The sequence below is a fragment of the Pogoniulus pusillus genome, chromosome 2 (assembly GCF_015220805.1).
Source record: "Pogoniulus pusillus isolate bPogPus1 chromosome 2, bPogPus1.pri, whole genome shotgun sequence".
NCBI classification, from domain to species: domain Eukaryota; kingdom Metazoa; phylum Chordata; class Aves; order Piciformes; family Lybiidae; genus Pogoniulus; species Pogoniulus pusillus.
Genome location: NC_087265.1, coordinates 5,059,886 through 5,078,142, shown reverse-complemented (window position 1 = coordinate 5,078,142; position 18,257 = coordinate 5,059,886). Strand labels below are relative to the sequence as shown.

General features: G+C 49.7%; 1 protein-coding gene across 1 annotated transcript; it reads right to left on the bottom strand.

The window, feature by feature from the left end:
• Positions 1-541: 541 nt before the first annotated feature.
• On the bottom strand, positions 542-17,740 carry LYPD6B (LY6/PLAUR domain containing 6B). Its single transcript, XM_064166326.1, has 5 exons — positions 17,628-17,740; positions 7,741-7,895; positions 6,478-6,576; positions 4,826-4,956; positions 542-1,648 (listed from the first exon to the last, which is right to left on the bottom strand). The coding sequence occupies exons 1-5, from the start codon at positions 17,642-17,644 to the stop codon at positions 1,484-1,486; spliced, it is 567 nt and encodes a 188-aa protein (XP_064022396.1). The 5' UTR covers positions 17,645-17,740; the 3' UTR covers positions 542-1,483.
• Between the last annotated feature and the right edge of the window lie 517 nt (positions 17,741-18,257).

The following is an 18,257-nucleotide window of genomic DNA, read 5'->3' as shown; positions in this document are numbered from 1 at the left end:
GAATTGGCTGATCCTTGAGATCACTTCCAGCCTTAACAATTCTGTGAGGCTCCTGGAGAAGGTGCTCTAAAGTTTCCCTGGAGCCTTCTCTTCTCCAGACTGAACAACCTCAACTCTCTCAGCCTGTCCTCACGGGAGTGGTGCTCCAATCCTTTCCTAGGTCCAACAGTGATGTCCAACAGCACTCACAAGTTGAAGATCCATCAGGGACAATAATATCTCTAGGAGAAACCTTCTGCAAGTCAAGAGAGAACACAGCAGACTTCTCTCCTGAGTCACACTAATTGTCCACTTACATTCTTTATGATGATGTAGCTGCTTGGCCCATAACTGTAGCTTCAAGCCCACTGTGAACATCATCATCAAGGCAAAGATTCCACCAGGGTGAGACTCCATTGCAAGAAAACCACCTCTCTTGGGAGGCAGCAGGGAGAAAGGCAGAAGGGCAAAGGGGCAGAAGGGAATTCTGGCTGAGGTGCTCAAAGAGTTCAGCATTTTCAGACATGAAATTCTACATCAGTTGACACTTCTGACATCTGAGTGTGAGGCAGGAAAGGAAGACAGAAAGTAGTATTTTGCATTATTTCCAGTAGAAATACTAAAAGGGGGGGTGGGGTGGGAAATACATATCTCATATATGTTCTCTCTGAAAACCATAACTAAAGCTACACTTAAATATATCTGCAGCTCCAGACAAGAAACTCTCTGCTATCTATGAACAGTTTAAAAACAGCTTCCACCGAGAGACCTGTTGGCAACACTGTCCCCTGGGAGTTGCTTCTGGTCTCACCTGGAAAGTGATTGTCTACAGACACTCTTGCCCTGCTCAGCAAGCATGCCAAGCACAGGTGCACTGTGAAATAGTGACCATTCAGACCATGTGGAATTACAAGTTGAGTCCACCCCACTGCCCAGCCAACCGCTGGGGCACTGTGGGGTACTTCTGTTTGAAGACTGCAGGTCACCTCAAGTGTCCACAAGAGTATTAGACCTCATTGCTGTCTCCAAATCCCTGAAGGGACATTGTGGAGAGGCTGCTGCTGGTCTCTTCTCACAGGTCATTGGAGACAGAATGGCCCCAAGCTGAGGCTGGGAAGGTTTGGATTGGTCATCAGGAAAAAGTTCTTCACAGAGAGAGTGGTCAGGCACTGGAATGAGCTGCCCAGGGGGGTGGTGGAGTCACCAACCCTGGATGTGTTTAAAGGTCTTTTGGATGTGGTCCTTAGAGATATGGTTAAAGGTGAATCTTGCAGAGCAGGGTTCTAGGTTGGACTTGGTGAGCCTGAGGGGCTTTGCCAACCTGGATGCTTCTGTGACTCTGTGCTCTTCACTCAAGTACGGCAGGACTCCGTGGCTCACGCTCGCCTTTCCCCTGTGCTTCAGCACTGTCAGTGATTTCTCCTAGCACACACTGAAACAGTCTTCTGACAGCTTCTTGCAGCCCACAGGAAGGTGGCTGATGCTCTCCAAGGAGGGTGCTGCATCATGACCAAGCCATCACCATGACCGACGCGAGCACCGCGACGCTGCCTGTCCGCCTGCTGCCAGCCGACGCTCTCCGGGCGTGCAGCACGGCAAAGACTGCGTTGGTGTGGTTGGTTGGGATCTCCACGTTGCAGATCATGCCTTCACAGCAAGAAATGCACTCCTGGGGACAAAAAAGGACAGCTCTGCCTTTTAGAGGTGCCACGGAAGTCACAGAACACAGGCACAACTGCAGCTGTAGACAGGAGGCGGTGGTTTGACATCAGAGAAGAGCAGATGTAGGGTGGAGGGTAGGAGGAAGGTCACTACTGTGAGGGTAAGAGAATACCAGAACAGGCTGCCCAGGGAGGTAGTTGAGGCCCCATCTTTGGAGATATTCAAGATCAGATCCCACTGAGCTCCGAGCAGCTGATCTAGTGGAGGGTGTCCCTGCTGACTGCAGGGGGCTTGGACTAGATGACCTTCAGAGGTCCCTTCCAACCCCAACCATTCCATGCTTCTCTGCACTGCTGTGCGACTGCAGCTTCAGTACTCAAGATGGTCCTTATCATAGAATCAGTCAGGGTTGGAAGGGACCACAAGGATCAGCCAGTTCCAGCCCCCTGCCATGGGCAGGGACACCTCACACTAGATCAGGCTGTGCAGAGCCTCACCCAGCCTGGCCTTAAACACCTCCAGGGATGAGCCTTCCACCACCTCCCTGGGCAACTCCTTCCAGGCTCTCACCACTGTCATGATGAACAACTTCTTCCTAACATCCAGTCTGAATCTCCCCATTTCTGGCTTTGTTCCATTGCCCCCACTCCTATCACTACCTCACATCCTAAAAAGTCCCTCCCCAGCTTTCTTGTAGGCCCCATTCAGATACTGAATGGCCACAATAAGGTTTCCTCAGAGCCTTTTCCTCTCCAGACTGCATGGTCCCAACTCCCTCAGGCTCTCCTCATAGCAGAGAACTCTTCTCCATACAGAAGATTTCCCTGGGTTGAGTTTCCTGATGCTACTACTGTTTTTTGCCTGTTCTCCCCCAATTTAACTCTCAGATTTCTCTGTGGTTGGCTTTTCAAGGGCTACTCACTCCTGCCTGCCTCAGCTGGTTCTGCAGGTCTAGACAGAAAGGACAGCTCTGCCTTTTAGAGATGCCACAGAACACAAAGAATTGCAGAGTGTTCTGTCAACTGCCTCCAAAGTTTGCAGCTCCACAGGCTCATTGCTGCCTCTCTGAAGATATTCAAGACCTGCCTGCATGTGCTGCTGTGTGATCTGCTCTAGGTGCTCCTGCTCTGGGAGAGGGGTTGGAATGGATGAGCTTTGGAGGTCCCTTCCAGCCTCTGACATTCTGTGATTCCACCTCCTGAAGATCTAACCTAAAGCAGTAGGTCACAGAATCAGAGGATGAGGAGGGTTGGAAGGGACCTCTGAGACCATCCAGTCCAACCCCCTGCTAAAGCAGAGCACCCACAGCAGCTTGCCCAGCAGCACAATGCCCAGCTGGGGTTGGAAGCTCTGCAGAGAAGGAGACTCCACAACCTCTCTGGGCAGCCTGCTCCAGGCCTCCAGCAACCTCACACCAAACAACTTTCTCCTCATTTCCAGATGCAACCTCCTGGCTTCTAGTTTGTGCCCACTGCCCCTTGGCCTGTCACTGGGCATTGCTGACAACAGTCTGGCCCCAGCCTCTTGCTCCCTACCTTTTAGCTGCTGTTGAGCACTGAGAAGATCTCCTCTGAGTTTTCTCTTCTCCAGGCTCAACAGCCCCAGGTCTCCCAGACAGAATGCAGCAGAAGGGAAGCTGCACAGTCATTTCATGCCCTTAGTCCCCCCCCTAACCTCTTGAAACCACAAAATCATTGAAGAGTTTGGTTTGGAAGAGACCTTTAAAGCTCATCCAGTCCAGCTCCCTGCACTCAGCAGGGACATCTGGAACTAGAGAAAGGTGCTTGGAGCCTTAACCAACCTCAACTGCAATGGTTCCAGGAATGGGGCAACAAAACTGGAGAACAAGTCTTAAAAGGAGTAGTTAAGGGAACTGGATTGTTTAGTCTGAAGAAGAGAAGGCTGAGGGGAAGACCTCAAACCCTTGAGAGGAGGTTGGAGCCAGGTTGGGGTTGGTCTATTCTCAATAGTATCAGGGGATAGAATGAAAGGAAATGGCCTGAAATTGTGCCAGGGGAGCTTTGGTCTGGGCATGAGGAACAATTTCTCTGCTGCAAGAGTGGTCAGGCATTGGAACAGGCTGCCCAGGGAGGTGCTGGAGTCATCATGCCTGGAGGTGTTCAAGAACTACATGGCCATGGCACTCTGGGACATGGTTTAATGGCCAGAGTGGAGTTGGGTTGATGGTTGGGCTCAGTGGTCCTAGAGTGCTTTTCCAGCCCAAACAATTCTATGACTATGATTTTACCACTTCTTTGGGCAACCTGGGCCAGTGTCTCCCACCCTCAACACAACAAATTCCTTCCCTCACAGAATCACAGACATAGCCAAGTTGGAAAAGATCTCTGAGATCAGTGAGTCCAACCTATCACCTAACACCTCCTAACTAACTAACCCCTGGCACTAAGTGCCTCATACAGCCTCCCCTTAAACACCTTCAGGGATGGAGACTCCACCACCTCCCTGGGCAGCCCATTCCAAGGCCAATCACTCTTGCTCTGAAGAACTTCAGAAGAGCTGGCTGAGGCTGTGGGCAGCCTGCTCTAGGGTAGGGTGTCCCTGCCCATGGCAGGAGGGTTGGAACTGGATGATCCTTGTTGGCCCTTCCAGTCCTGACTGATTCTGTTCTGATTCTATGAATCTAACTTCTTCCTAACATCCAGCATGAACCTGCCCTGGCACAGCTTGAGGCTGTGTCCTCTTGTTCTATCCCTGGGTGCCTGGGAGAAGAGCCCAACCTCAACTGGCTACAGCCTCCCTGCAGGTAGTTCTATCAAAGCTAAGTCTCCTCCTTCTACTTCACAACCATGAGCATAGAATCACAGAATCAAGCAGGCTGGAAGAGACCTCCAAGCTCAGCCAGTCCAACCTAGCACCCAGCCCTGGCCAATCAACCAGACCATGGCACTTAAGTGCCCCAGCCAGGCTTGGCTTCAACACCTCCAGGGACAGCAACTCCACCTCCCTGGGCAGCCCATTCCAATGCCAATCACTCTCTCAGTGCTTTAGAGAAGTCCAACCAACCAGACCACAGCACTGAGTGCCACATCCAGGTTTCTTCCAACCAACCCAACTCCATGAAACACTGGAGAGCAGATCATGGCCCAGCAGGAAGTACAAGCACTGGAATGCAGCTCTCCAAGCCAGAAGGGTGCTCTGATGGGGCGAGGAGCACAGAACTTACCATGTGGCCGCTGTCTCGGTGCCGGTGGCAGCCTACCAAGTGACACTCTTCCCCAGTAGCACATTTTTTGGTGACTGAGGTGCTCTGCCCACTGTCTGTGAAGAGATGAACTGTCAAACAGTACTGAGTGCCTGCAAAACACAAGTTGAGACCTTTATCTGCATCAGGCAGGCATCTTCTCACAGGGTTTGCAGGCTTCACACCGCTTAGCGCAGGACTCCCCCTCCCCACAAATCATACAATGGCTTGAGTTGGAAGGGACCTTAAAGGTGAGCTTGTTCCTGCCAGGGGCAGGGACAAGTCATAGAATCATAGAATGGTTTAGGTTGGAAGGGACCTCAAACACCATCCAGTCCCAGCCCCCTCCCATAGGCAGGGACACCTCCCGCTAGAACAGGTCGCTCAAGGTCTCATCCAACCTGGCCTTGAGAACTTCCAGGGAGGCTGAGGAGGACAGAAGCATAGAATGTGATCTTTGATCCCATTCTGTGCTTCTGTCCTCCACCACCTCCCTGAGCAACCTGTGCCAGTGTCTCACCTCCCTCACTGCAAACAACTTCTTCCTGACATCCACTTTCAATCTCCTCTCTGCCAGTTCAAACCCATTCCTCCTCATCCTGCCATTACAAGACCTTGTCAGTAGTCCCTCCCCAGCCTTCCTGTAGCCCCCTTCAGATACTGCAAGGCCACTCCAAGGTCTCCTCCAAGCCTTCTCTTCTCCAGGCTGCAGAGCCCCAACTCTCTCAGCCTGTCCTCAGAGCAGAGCTGCTGCAGCCCTCTCAGCATATTGGTGGCCTCCTCTGGACTACAACAAGCTGCCAAAGTCCTCATCAAACCTGGCCTTGAACACCTCCAGGGAGGTTTTGGAGGACAGAAAGGGAGAGGGGCAAGAGGGGAGGAAGAGGAGAGGAGGGGAAGAGGGAAGAGAGGGGAGGGAGAGGGGAGGGAGAGGGGAGAAAGGGGAGGGAGAGGGGAGAAAGGGGAGGGAGAGGGGAGAAAGGGGAGGGAGAGGGGAGAAAGGGGAGGGAGAGGGGAGAAAGGGGAGGGAGAGGGGAGAAAGGGGAGGGAGAGGGGAGAAAGGGGAGGGAGAGGGGAGAAAGGGGAGGGAGAGGGGAGAAAGGGGAGGGAGAGGGGAGAAAGGGGAGGGAGAGGGGAGAAAGGGGAGGGAGAGGGGAGAAAGGGGAGGGAGAGGGGAGAAAGGGGAGGGAGAGGGGAGAAAGGGGAGGGAGAGGGGAGAAAGGGGAGGGAGAGGGGAGAAAGGGGAGGGAGAGGGGAGAAAGGGTAGGGAGAGGGGAGAAAGGGGAGGGAGAGGGGAGAAAGGGGAGGGAGAGGGGAGAAAGGGGAGGGAGAGGGGAGAAAGGGGAGGGAGAGGGGAGAAAGGGGAGGGAGAGGGGAGAGAGGGAAGAGGGGAAAGAGGGAGGAGAGGGGAGAAGGGAGAAAGGGAGGAGAAGGCAGAAAGCCCTTTTCTGTGTTGCTTTGGTCAGACTGCTCATCTCAGCAGCAATGGTGTGAGTCAGGACTGCTAGGAGCAGAGCTGAGAGCACCACTGCTGGCAGGTTAATCCTCTTCAGTCGGGCTGCTAGCAGAGGGGTGAGTCAGGGGGAGGCATCTCTCCTTAGCAGAGGTAATCTCCTCAGGACAGCCACACTTACTTTCAGGACACCATCTATCTTCAGCCCATCTGTTGCAGTTGTAGTTGTCCACTGCGTTGTCACAAGTGAAGCACTTGAAACTGTTTGGGAATGGAGTGGCTTTAAAAGGATGGAGAAGACAGCAAGTTAGAGGAGGATTAAAAGCAGCACAGAAGCACATCCAGGCTCATACTGTCAGTGTTTGCACACACAGACACACAAGTACCTATTAGGGATATTTACATGTCCTCACTGGCACATCACTCTTAGACAAATACATCCTAGGGAACAGGTTCTGTAGACAGCTTTTGACGTTTGGAACTGGTTTTGCTGCAGCTGAACTTTGAAAGTTGCCCTGTGTTTACTCTCTCACAAGCCAAAACATCATTTAGGCAGTGGTAGGAAAAGCAGGGAAGTCAGAAAGTCTTTTTTTTATATACAGACATAGGTGCACTGTGTGTACCTTTGGTACAGCTAAACAAACACAACCCACAGTCAAATGGCTTTGGATTCACTTTGATGGACAAAAAAGCTGCATCTCCAAACCCAGCTTCAGATGTTCATCTTGGAAGTCTGGAGGAGTTTGAGCCCTTAGACAAAGGGCTCAGGAGGAGGGATTGCAGACCTTATTTCCATCATAGAAGTAGCTGAGTGATCTTAAGGTGCAGAAGATAAGCTGCACATCTATTACTATTAATTCCAGCTCTCCTGACTATTCTAATGCTCCAGACAATGAAAATCTCCTCAGTGAAGGGATAGAACACTTCTGATGCTAGATAAGAGGCAGCCCCCCCCTCCCTCAACCCCAACATATGATGCTATTTATGACAACTTGCTTCACAAGGCTTTTTATTACCTTCAGCCTGAATTAAATGCTTACATCAGACCTATTCTTGTCCTTACCCCCCCCCAGAAAACCCCAATGAGATAAAAAAGACCAGAAAAAAATCTGCTCTGGATTATTTATGAGGGACCCTCTGCATAACTTGCACTGCAGGGAGACACTTCAGGGAGAGAAAAGGTCTAATAGAGGCACTTAAAGTGCACACTTAAACCTAGGGCCATGTGCAACTCGTTGTACTGTTCAGTCAGTTCATAACAGCAAGAAAGGCAACTGCTGTGGGTTGGAAAGCAAAAGCTGCATTTGAGACACTTTATTCTTTGTGTTTGGAGAAGGCAAAAGACCTAAACCCCAAAGAATTGAAGGCAAATGGCAATGAAGTGAAGTGCTAAGCTCTAATAGCATATAGAAGCAGAACCAAAACAGCACAGGTGGCTACTCACGGTCTAGTGGAGGTCTGACGTTGTGGAAGTTGATGTTCTCAGCTGAAACCCAAGCTCCTGGAAGGATGAAGAAAGGCAGAAAGGCTCCAGCCAGCATGTGACAGAATAACAACATGTTGGGTGCTATCCCAGGTGAAAAAGCCAAACTCTTAGGCCTAGGATAGAAAAGGAAAGAGGTTATTTAGGGGGAGTCATAAAGAACCGAGTGTGTAGAACCTTAAGTTTCCTATGAGCTACTTCTGAAGCCTTGGAAAAGCATTTGGTGGCTGCATACTGTGGAGCTGGCTAATGCAAGCAAGCATGAAGTGATGAGCAAGGCAAAGCTGAGCAGTTACTGCCTTCTGCTGGCCAGGATCCTGCACAGAGCTCTGAAATTTCCACCCCCAAAATAGGTTAAAGATTACTTCTTGAATCTATATGTCCTTATGGATAGACAAAATAGGTTAAGATTACTTCTTGACTCTATCTGTCCCTTATGGATAGACAAAATAGGTTAAGATTACTTCTTGACTCTATCTGTCCCTTATGGATAGACAAAATAGGTTAAGATTACTTCTTGACTCTGTCCCTTATGGATAGACAAAATAGGTTAAAGATTACTTCTTGACTCTAACTGTCCCTTATGGATAGACAAAATAGGTTAAAGATTACTTCTTGACTCTTAACTGTCCCTTATGGATAGACAAAATAGGTTAAGATTACTTCTTGACTCTATCTGTCCTTATGGATAGACAAAATAGGTTAAGATTACTTCTTGACTCTAACTGTCCCTTATGGATAGACAAAATAGGTTAAGATTACTTCTTGACTCTATCTGTCCCTTATGGATAGACAAAATAGGTTAAGATTACTTCTTGACTCTAACTGTCCCTTATGGATAGACAAAACAGGTTAAGATTACTTCTTGACTCTATCTGTCCCTTATGGATAGACAAAATAGGTTAAGATTACTTCTTGACTCTATCTGTCCCTTAGGGATAGACAAAATAGGTTAAGATTACTTCTTGACTCTGTCCCTTATGGATAGACAAAATAGGTTAAGATTACTTCTTGACTCTATCTGTCCCTTATGGATAGACAAAATAGGTTAAAGATTACTTCTTGACTCTATCTGCCCCTTATGGATAGACAAAATAGGTTAAGATTACTTCTTGACTCTGTCCCTTATGGATAGACAAAATAGGTTAAGATTACTTCTTGACTCTATCTGTCCCTTATGGATAGACAAAATAGGTTAAGATTACTTCTTGACTCTATCTGCCCCTTATGGATAGAATCTTATGGATTCCATGCAAACAGTCCTTAAAAATCAAGGGCAGAAACTGAGCTCTTTTATATCCTGCTTAGAATCATAGAATCATTCAGGTTTGCTTCATGTTAGTATCAGCTCTGTGTTACTGCACGATCCTGGAAACCACAGACAACATCATCTTCCTCCAGAGCATCAGGAATGATCACATCCTCAGCTTTGATCACATTCTGTGCTTCTGTTCTTTCCAGGGAGGGAGCTGAGACATTGGCACAGGTTGCTCAGGGAGGTGGTGGAGGACAGAAGCACAGAATGTGATCAAAGATCACATTCTGTGCTTCTGTCCTCCACCACCTCCCTGGAGGTGCTCAAGGCCAGGTTGGATGAGTCCTTGAGTGACCTGTTCCAGTGGGAGATGTCCCTGCCTATGGCAGGGGGCTGGGACTGGATGATCTTTGAGGTCCCTTCCAACCTAAACCATTCTATGATTCTATTTGGGGCTTTCTAGGTAAGACCTTGTAGGGAAGAGCAGAATTTTGGTCATAAAGAGAGGCACACACAGCGAGACAGAGGTTATCTGTGGCAAACTGCAGTGCTCCAGGTGACCCAAGTCAGGTATTACAAAGGAGAATCAGCTCAAATGGCACTCAGCCCATGCAAACTCCCAACAGGAGAAACAAGCTGGAGTGGAGACTCCTGCCAAACCAGAGATGTTGCTTGGAGCATTCACTCAGGAATCTCTCTGCACAGCCACTGTGCTAGTTTGAAGCCAGCTAGAATGTTTTGGTGAGAGGTGACCTCTTCTCCCAGGTAACCAGCAATAGAACAAGGGGACACAGTCTCAAGTTGTGCCAGGGTAGGTATAGGCTGGATATTAGGAAGAAGTTCTTCACAGAGAGAGTGATTGGCATTGGAATGGGCTGCCCAGGGAGGTGGTGGAGGCACCGTCCCTGGGGGTCTTCAAGAAAAGCCTGGATGAGGCACTTAGTGCCATGGTCTGGTTGATTGGATAGGGCTGGGTGCTAGGTTGGACTGGCTGAGCTTGGAGGTCTCTTCCAACCTGCTTGATTCTATGATTCTATCACAGGCTGTGAAAGGAAAACAGTGGTGATGCCTACTTCACTCATAGGCTTGCTGAGAGGTATAAGAACAAGAACCCAAACACAGATAAGGGAGTTGTTCTTCTTCTGCTTGGGAGCTCTGAGGTGCACTTCTCTCCAGCCTCTCTGCTGTCTCTTTGACTAATCCACTTTGCTCCCTAACCCCCTGGTCAAACCTCCATTCTTCCTTGGGACTGGGGTAAGGTTGAGAGGGGTGGGAGAAGGTGGAAGGGTGGTTGGGAGCCCCTTCTGGGGACTCAGGTTTCTGGGAGGGCTGCTGTGTTTCTGTATTACCTTTTGGACTGGATGATCTTGGAGGTCTCTTCCAACCTGGTTGATTCTATGATATGCTGTAACTATCTGCTTGTATATGGAGCTAAGCTGTAAATATAAGCTTCATTCAATTTCCAGAGCTGGCTGAGTCTAGTCTGGGTGACTTCCAAAGTCGGGGGGGAGGGGCAGGGAACACCCAAACCATCACATCTTTTATTTTGGCACCCAACATGGGGCCAAACCCAAACCATCACAATGACTCAAGATCAGGGCAGAAAAGTCAAAGAATGTCCTTTTTTAATTCCCCTGTTGGGGGTTTGGGTTTGTTTTTCGAGTTGATACAGAGAGGAGTTCATTGAAAAGTGATTTTTTACCACCAAACCAATCAGCAGAAAGCTCAACTTAGAATCACAGAATCATAGAATCAAGCAGGTTGGGAGAGACCTCCAAGCTCAGCCAGTCCAACCTAGCACCCAGCCCTGGCCAATCAACCAGACCATGGCACTAAGTGCCCCAGCCAGGCTTTGCTTGGACACCTCCAGGCACAGTGAGTCCACCACCTCCCTGGGCAGCCCATTCCAATGCCAATCACTCTCTCTGCCAACAACTTCCTCCTAACACCCAGCCTAGACCTCTCCTGGCACAACTTCAGACTGTGTCCCCTTGTTCCATTGCTGGTTGTCTGGTAGAAGAGACCAACCCCCACCTGGCTACAACTTCCCTTCAGGTAGCTGTAGACAGCAATGAGGAGTTTAGCTTGGGTCTGGGGTTTAAATCCTGGCTCTATTAATACCTTTCAGAAGATGCTGCAAAAAAACACAGCTTACCTCTACCTGCACTGCACCTCCAAAGTTGGTTTCTGTGGATGGTCCTTCTGAACACAAGCCACAATCATAGAATCAACCAGGTTGGAAAAGACCTCCAAGCTCATCCAGTCCAACCTAGCACCCAGCCCTTGAACACCTGCTGGGTTAGGTCTAGGCTGGATGTTAGGAGGAAGTTGTTGGCAGAGAGAGTGATTGGCATTGGAATGGGCTGCCCAGGGAGGTGGTGGAGTCACCATCCTTGGAGGTGTTGAAGCCAAGCCTGGCTGGGGCACTTAGTGCCATGGTCTGGTTAATTGGACAGGGCTGGGTGCTAGGTTGGGCTGGATGAGCTTGGAGATCTCTTCCAACCTGCTTGACTCTGTGAACCACCCAGGCAATGACCCTGCTGGGACCAGACTATTACCAGATGAGCATTTATTTCACACTCCAGAGCTATCCAACCTTTCAACACATGCTGGGACCAAAATAGAAGTGCTAATCAGTAAAGACACCTGAAAGAGCAAAGACAATCATCAGCCTCCAGATTAAAGGTTATGAGCAAGCTCTGAAGTAAACAAGTCCCCCACAGCTCACTCCTGACTGAAATAGAAACACACAAATGTTGGGCAAATCCCTAACACCACTGCAAATTTTAGGATAGGAGAAATATTTCTTTCCAAGGTGGATCAGCAGAATGTGGCACTGTTCAGGGTAGGAAAACTGGAACAAAGGAGAGTGCTGCTGCTACTGCTGCTACAATACTTGGATGATCCAAAGTACTGATTTGATTTCTCCTCCTTCTAGCAGTCTGAAAATGCACTGGCCCCATATGAGCTACTTACTCTGCTCTGGAGAAGCCATGTCTGGAGTCCTGTGTGCAGTTCTGGAGCCCCCAACACAAGAAGGACATGGAACTGTTGGAGCCAGTCCAGAGGAGGCCACCAAGATGCTCAGAGGGCTGCAGCAGCTCTGCTCTGAGGACAGGCTGAGAGAGTTGGGGCTCTGCAGGCTGGAGAAGAGAAGGCTTGGAGGAGACCTTGGAGTGGCCTTCCAGTATCTGAAGGGGGCTCCAGGAGAGCTGAGGAGGGACTATTGACAAGGTCTGGTAATGGCAGGATGAGGAGGAATGGGTTTGAACTGGCAGAGAGTAGATTGAAACTGGATGTTAGGGAGAGGCTGCTTGCAGTGAGGGTGGTGAGACACTGGCACAGGTTGCCCAGGGAGGCTGTGGAGCAGAGAAGCACAGAATGGGATCTTTGATATGGTTTAAAGGCCACAGTGGTCTTAGGATGATGGTTGGAATTGATGATCATGATAGAATTGTCAGGGTTGGAAGGGACCACAAGGAGCAGCCAGTTCCATGCCCCCTGCCATGGGCAGGGACACCTCACACTAGATCAGGCTGTCTAGAGCCTCATCCAGCCTGGCCTTAAACACCTCCAGGGATGAGGCTTCCACCATTTCCCTGGGCAACCCCTTCCAGGTTCTCACCATTCTCATGCTGAACAACTTCTTCCTAACATCCACTCTGGATCTACCCATTTCAACCTTGACTCCATTCCCCCTACTCCTATCATTACCTCACATCCTAAAAAGTCCCTGCCCAGCTTTCTTGTAGTCTCCTTAAGATAATGGAAGGCCACAAGAAGGTCACCTGGGAGTCTTCTCCTCTCCCAACTCCCTCAGGCTCTCCTCATAGTAGAACAGCTCCAGCCCTCTGCTCATCCTCTGCTATGGACAGGGACACTTCACATTAGATCAGGCTGCTCAGAGCCTGCAGGGATGAGAGGTTCTCAAGGAGGTCTTGGAGGTCTTTTCCAACCTCAACAACCCTATGATTCAATAGGGTTGACTTTTAGTCTGTAGGCAGATAGGATATGGAATAACTTCAGTGTGCACCAGCTGCAAAAAATTATCTCCTTACCACATATATATATATATATTATTTTCTAGCTGCCATTTCTACAAGGGAGAGGAAAATTGGTTTTTATGGAGAGCCTGAGCTGAAACCTGATCTGATGCACCTGGAGAGCAACTAAAAAAGCACAACTACACTCCTGCCAGCTTTCCACAAACTCAATCTCTCTCTCCTGCTTTCCACCCCCCCCCCCTCCAAGTTCCTCTTGTTTTCCCCAGAGATCCCCTGGCCAAATGGAAAAGTTTTGGAGCCCATAAATAGAAAGCAGCCTGCAGAGTAAACTGACCTCATGATGTGCTGTAGTCAAAGGTGTCCTTGTTTGCTAACCAGGCCAATAAATAATGGATGTGGTTTGACCTACTCTTGGTTACACAGCTGCACCAGAAGCCAGGCTCAAAGAAAACAGCAAAACAGTGGACATAAAAAACCCCAAAAACCAAAATATGGTTTTGATATCTTAGCCTACATCATTTAAAGGCTTATTTTCTTCATGGGTCTCTTATCTCTGTGGTGCTTTCATGTAATACTATCTGCTGGCACGAGTAAACATGTCCTAATTGGGCATAATGAACTCCCATTAATGAAGGGGGAAATAACCTGTCACATCACAGAAGATGAATTTCTGTAAGCAGGAGCAAAATGGTGATGTAGTTTTCCTGGGGTGAAGCAAGAAGACCCAAGAGAGAAGAAATGTTAATGGAACCTCTGTGAAGAACCTGCAGCTAAAGCTTGTTTCAAAGAAGCACCAGCAGTGTGCCCAGGTGGGCAGCAGAGCCAATGGCATCCTGGGCTGGCTCAGGAGCAGTGTGGCCAGCAGGACAAGGGAGGTTCTTGTGCTCCTGTGCTCAGCACTGCTCAGGCCACAGCTTGAGTGCTGTGTCCAGTTCTGGGCTCCTCCATTCAGGAGAGATGTTGAGGTGCTGGAAGGTGTCCAGAGGAGGGCAACAAAGCTGGTGAGGGGTCTGGAGCAGAGCCCTGTGAGGAGAGGCTGAGGGAGCTGGGGGTGTGCAGCCTGCAGCAGAGAAGGCTCAGGGCAGAGCTCATTGCTGTCTGCAGCTCCCTGAAGGGAGGCTGTAGCCAGGTGGGGTTGGTCTCTTCTGCCAGGCAACCAGCAACAGAAGAAGGGGACAGAGTCTGAAGTTGTGGCAGGGGAGGTCTAGGCTGGATGTTGTTAGGAAGTTGTTGTCAGAGAGAGTGATTGGCATTGGAATGGGCTGCCCAGGGAGGTGGTGGAGTCACTGTGCCTGGAGGTGTCCAAGCAAAGCCTGGCTGGGGCACTTAGTGCCATGGTCTGATTGATTGGCCAGGGCTGGGTGCTAGGTTGGACTGGGTGAACTTGGAGGTCTCTTCCAACCTGGTTGACTCTATGATCCCTGGAGGTGTTGAAGCCAAGCCTGGCTGAGGCACTTAGTGCCATGGTCTGGTTGATTGTCTAGGGCTGGGTGCTAGGTTGGAATGAATGAGCTTGGAGGTCTCTTCCAACCTTCTTGATTCTATGAGTCTAAGACAACAGCTGAATCCACCTGAGCAGGTTTGAAGGTTTCTCTTGCAGGGTGCCACAGCAGGGTAGGAAGCAGCTTGCTGGCTGATTTTAATAAAATGCAAGCCTGTCTACATTGTTTTTCCTGGCAAGACTCTGTGGAGGATTAGCAGATTTAACATCAGATACGGAATGCAAACGACATTTCCTCCTGTCATTGGGCCAGTGATGTTCAGGTGCTATTAGACAATTGCAAATCCTTATGTTAAGCTCATTAAATACCACTGGAGGACATGAGAGCTAGAAATACCTAGGCAGAAAAGTATGCATGTTAAGGGCTGGAAAAGCTAAACCCAACACCTGACATCACAGGGTGTTCCCTGCCACAAAGCAGAAAGGCCCAAAGCTGACACTCCAGCTTATCTAAAAGGACAGAAATAGCTCCATGGCTTCCCCATTCCTTAAACAAATAATGCCATTCCCATCTGGTTTTCCTTGGAGACCATTTCACTCAGGCACTGGAATGAGCTGCACAGGGAGGTGGTGGTGTCACCAACCCTGGATGTGTTTAAAGGTTGTATGGGTGTGGTGCTTGGGGATATGGTTTAAGGTGAATCTTGGAGAGTAGGGATATAGGTTGGACTTGAGAGGCTTTGCCAACTTGCATGTTTCTGTGGTTCTGTGGTTCTGACTGGTCTGGTGAAGAGAAGAAGGGGAGGTTGTAGGCAGGTGGGGTTGGGCTCTTCTGCCAGGCACCCAGCAACAGAAGAAGGGGACCTGGTCTGAAGTTGTGGCAGGGGAGGTCTAGGCTGGATGTTAGGAGGAAGTTGTTGGCAGAGAGAGTGATTGGCATTGGAATGGGCTGCCCAGGGAGGTGGTGGCATCACCATCCCTGGAGGTGTTGAAGCAAAGCCTTAGTGCCATGGTCTGGTTGAGTGGACAGGGCTGGGTGCTAGGTTGGGCTGGCTGAGCTTGGAAGTCTCTTCCAGCCTGCTTGATTCTATGATTCTAAGACTGATCAATGTTTGTAAATATCTGAGGGTTGGGGGTCAAGAGGGAAGGGACAAACTCTGCTCAGTTGTGCCCTGCAACAGGACAAGAGGTAATGGATGCAAACTACAGCACAGAAGGTTCCACCTCAACATAAGGAAGAACTTCTTGACTGTAAGGGTCCCAGAGCACTGGCACAGGCTGCCCAGAGAGGCTGTGGAGTCTCCTTCTCTGGAGACCTTCAAGACCCATTCAGATGTGTTCCTGTGTGACCTGTGCTAGTCTCTGGTCCTGCTCTGGCAGGGGAGCTTGGACTTGATGAATCACAGCATGGCAGGGGCTGGAAGGGACCTCCAAAGCTCAGCCAGTCCAACCCCCCTGCCAGAGCAGCATCACCTACAGCAGCTCACACAGGAACACACCCAGGCAGGTCTTGAGTACCTCCAGAGAGGGAGACTCCACAACCCCCCTGGGCAGCCTGTGCCAGGGTTCTGTCACCTTCACAGAGAAAAAATTCCTCCTCCTGTTTCCATGGAACTTCCTATGCCTCAGCTTCCACCCAGTGCCCCTTGTGCTGTCACTGGGCATCACCCAGCAGAGCCTGGCTCCAGCCTCCTGCCACTCACCTGCACATCTTTAAAACCATTGCTGAGGTCACCTCTCAGTCTCCTCTTCTCCCAGCAGCACAGCCCCAGCTCCTCAATCTCTCCTCATAACAGAGATCTTCCATTCCCTTCATCATCTTTGTGACTCTGTGCTGGACTCTCTCAAGCAGTTCTATGTTCCTCTTGAACTGGGGAGCCCAGAACTGAACACAGTTCTCCAGATGTGGCCTCACCAGGGCAGAGTAGAGGGGTCCCTATGGTGGTCCCTTCCAACCCCTAACATCCTGTGACCTGTAAGCCACCATCAAATCTCAGGCAAGGAGGGAGGGAGTGGCTGGAAGGAATGAGGAACCAAATCCAAACCCAATCTTTTTCTTTGGGAAAGAAGAAGAGCAAATGGAAAACAGAAAGGGAACTATTTTGAAGGCTTAAAAAGCAGAAGAAAAAGAACCAAAATGCCACTACAAACCTGCAATTTAGACTGATTTGCTGTGCAAGCTCTACTTTTCCTTCCCTACTGAGCTGAAATCTCACTGTGCCAAGGTTTTTTGTTGTTATTAGCACAGAATAACACAGAGAACCAGATTTCCACATCACACTGATAGACATCTACAAGCAGGAACATTGACAGAGTAATATCAACATCATTTTCCAACACAACTCATTTCTTTATCTTCACCACCCCCCCCCCCCCCCACCACTTCTGCAATTAAATTGGGTCTTAATTGCAAGAAATTATGGAGGCCTTTATCTAAGATCTAATAAAACACATCTCTGGTAGGGAGAGCATCATTTAGCTTGGGGGATAACGTTGGCAGGAGGGAGAGTTGTGATGCTAACTGATTGTGAGAGGTAGAGGTGTCTGGCTGCACAATACACACAGCAATGCTGCTGGAAGGATTAAGGTGTGATTAAGGGCCAGGAGGGTGCTCAGAGGGCTGCAGCAGCTCTGCTGTGAGCACAGACTGAAAGAGTTGGGGCTGTGTAGGCTGGAGAAGAGGAGGCTCACAGGAGACCTTCTTGTGGCCTTCCAGGATCTGAAGGGGGCTACAAGAAAGCTGGGGAGGGACTTTTTAGGCTGTCAGGGAGTGACAGGACTGGGGGGAATGGAGCAAAGCTGGAGGTGGGGAGAGTCAGCCTGGCCATGAGGAAGAAGTTGTTGAGCATGAGAGTGGTGAGAGGCTGGACTGGGTTGCCCAGGGAGGTGGTTGAGGCCCCATGGCTGGAGGTGTTTAAGGCCAGGCTGGATGAGGCTGTGTGCAGCCTGCTCTAGGGTAGGGTGTCCCTGGGCATGGCAGGGGGTTGGAACTGGCTGATCCTTGTGGTCCCTTCCAACCCTGCCTGATTCTAGGATTAGTGTGATAAAGCTGAGCAGCACCAGTGAGGTATCTGCAAGGATAAAATGCATTTGGTTTTAGGCTCACACACACACACAAAGAAGATCCATGGCATGAAAACTGTGTTACCTGATGTTAGGTCTCATCTCCTTTACAGCCAAAACTGCTCAGCAGAAATTCCTCTTGAGCACTGACATTTACTTCCTAAGTCAGAATCCTCCATCATCTTTGGAAAGCAATTTCTTCTCTCTAAAAATTCATTACAGAATCATCACAGAAGCTTAGAGGTTGGAAGGCACCTCCAGAGATCATCCAGTCCAAGCCCCCTGCCAAAGCAAGATCCCCTAGGGTAGTGCACACAGGAATGGATCCAGGTGGGTTTGGAAAGTCTGCAGAGAAGGAGACTCCACAGCCTCTCTGGGCAGCCTGCTCCAGGGCTCTCTCTTCCCAGAGAGAGTGATTGGCATTGGAATGAGCTGCCCAGGGAGGTGGTGGAGTCCCCATCCCTGGAGGGGTTCAAGAAACCTGTGGCCATGGCACTTTGGGGCCATGGCTTAATGGCCATAGAATCATATTTTCAGAGAATCAACCAGATTGGAAGAGACCTCCAAGCTCATCCACTCCAACCTAGCACCCAGCCTTAGCCAATCAACCAGACCATGGCACTGAGTGCCCCATATATAGAATCGTAGGATCAAGCAGGTTGGAAGAGACCTCCAAGCTCAGCCACTCCAACCTAGCACCCAGCCCTAGCCAATC

What these genes read in the sequence shown, in the direction of transcription:
- LYPD6B (XM_064166326.1), bottom strand. An exon ending in CGTCAGACCTCCACTAGACC is followed by an intron (nt 6,577 to 7,740) that starts GTGAGTAGCCAC and finishes ATCCTTTTAAAG; the next exon opens with CCACTCCATTCCCAAACAGT. An exon ending in ACCGAGACAGCGGCCACATG is followed by an intron (nt 1,649 to 4,825) that starts GTAAGTTCTGTG and finishes TTTTGTCCCCAG; the next exon opens with GAGTGCATTTCTTGCTGTGA.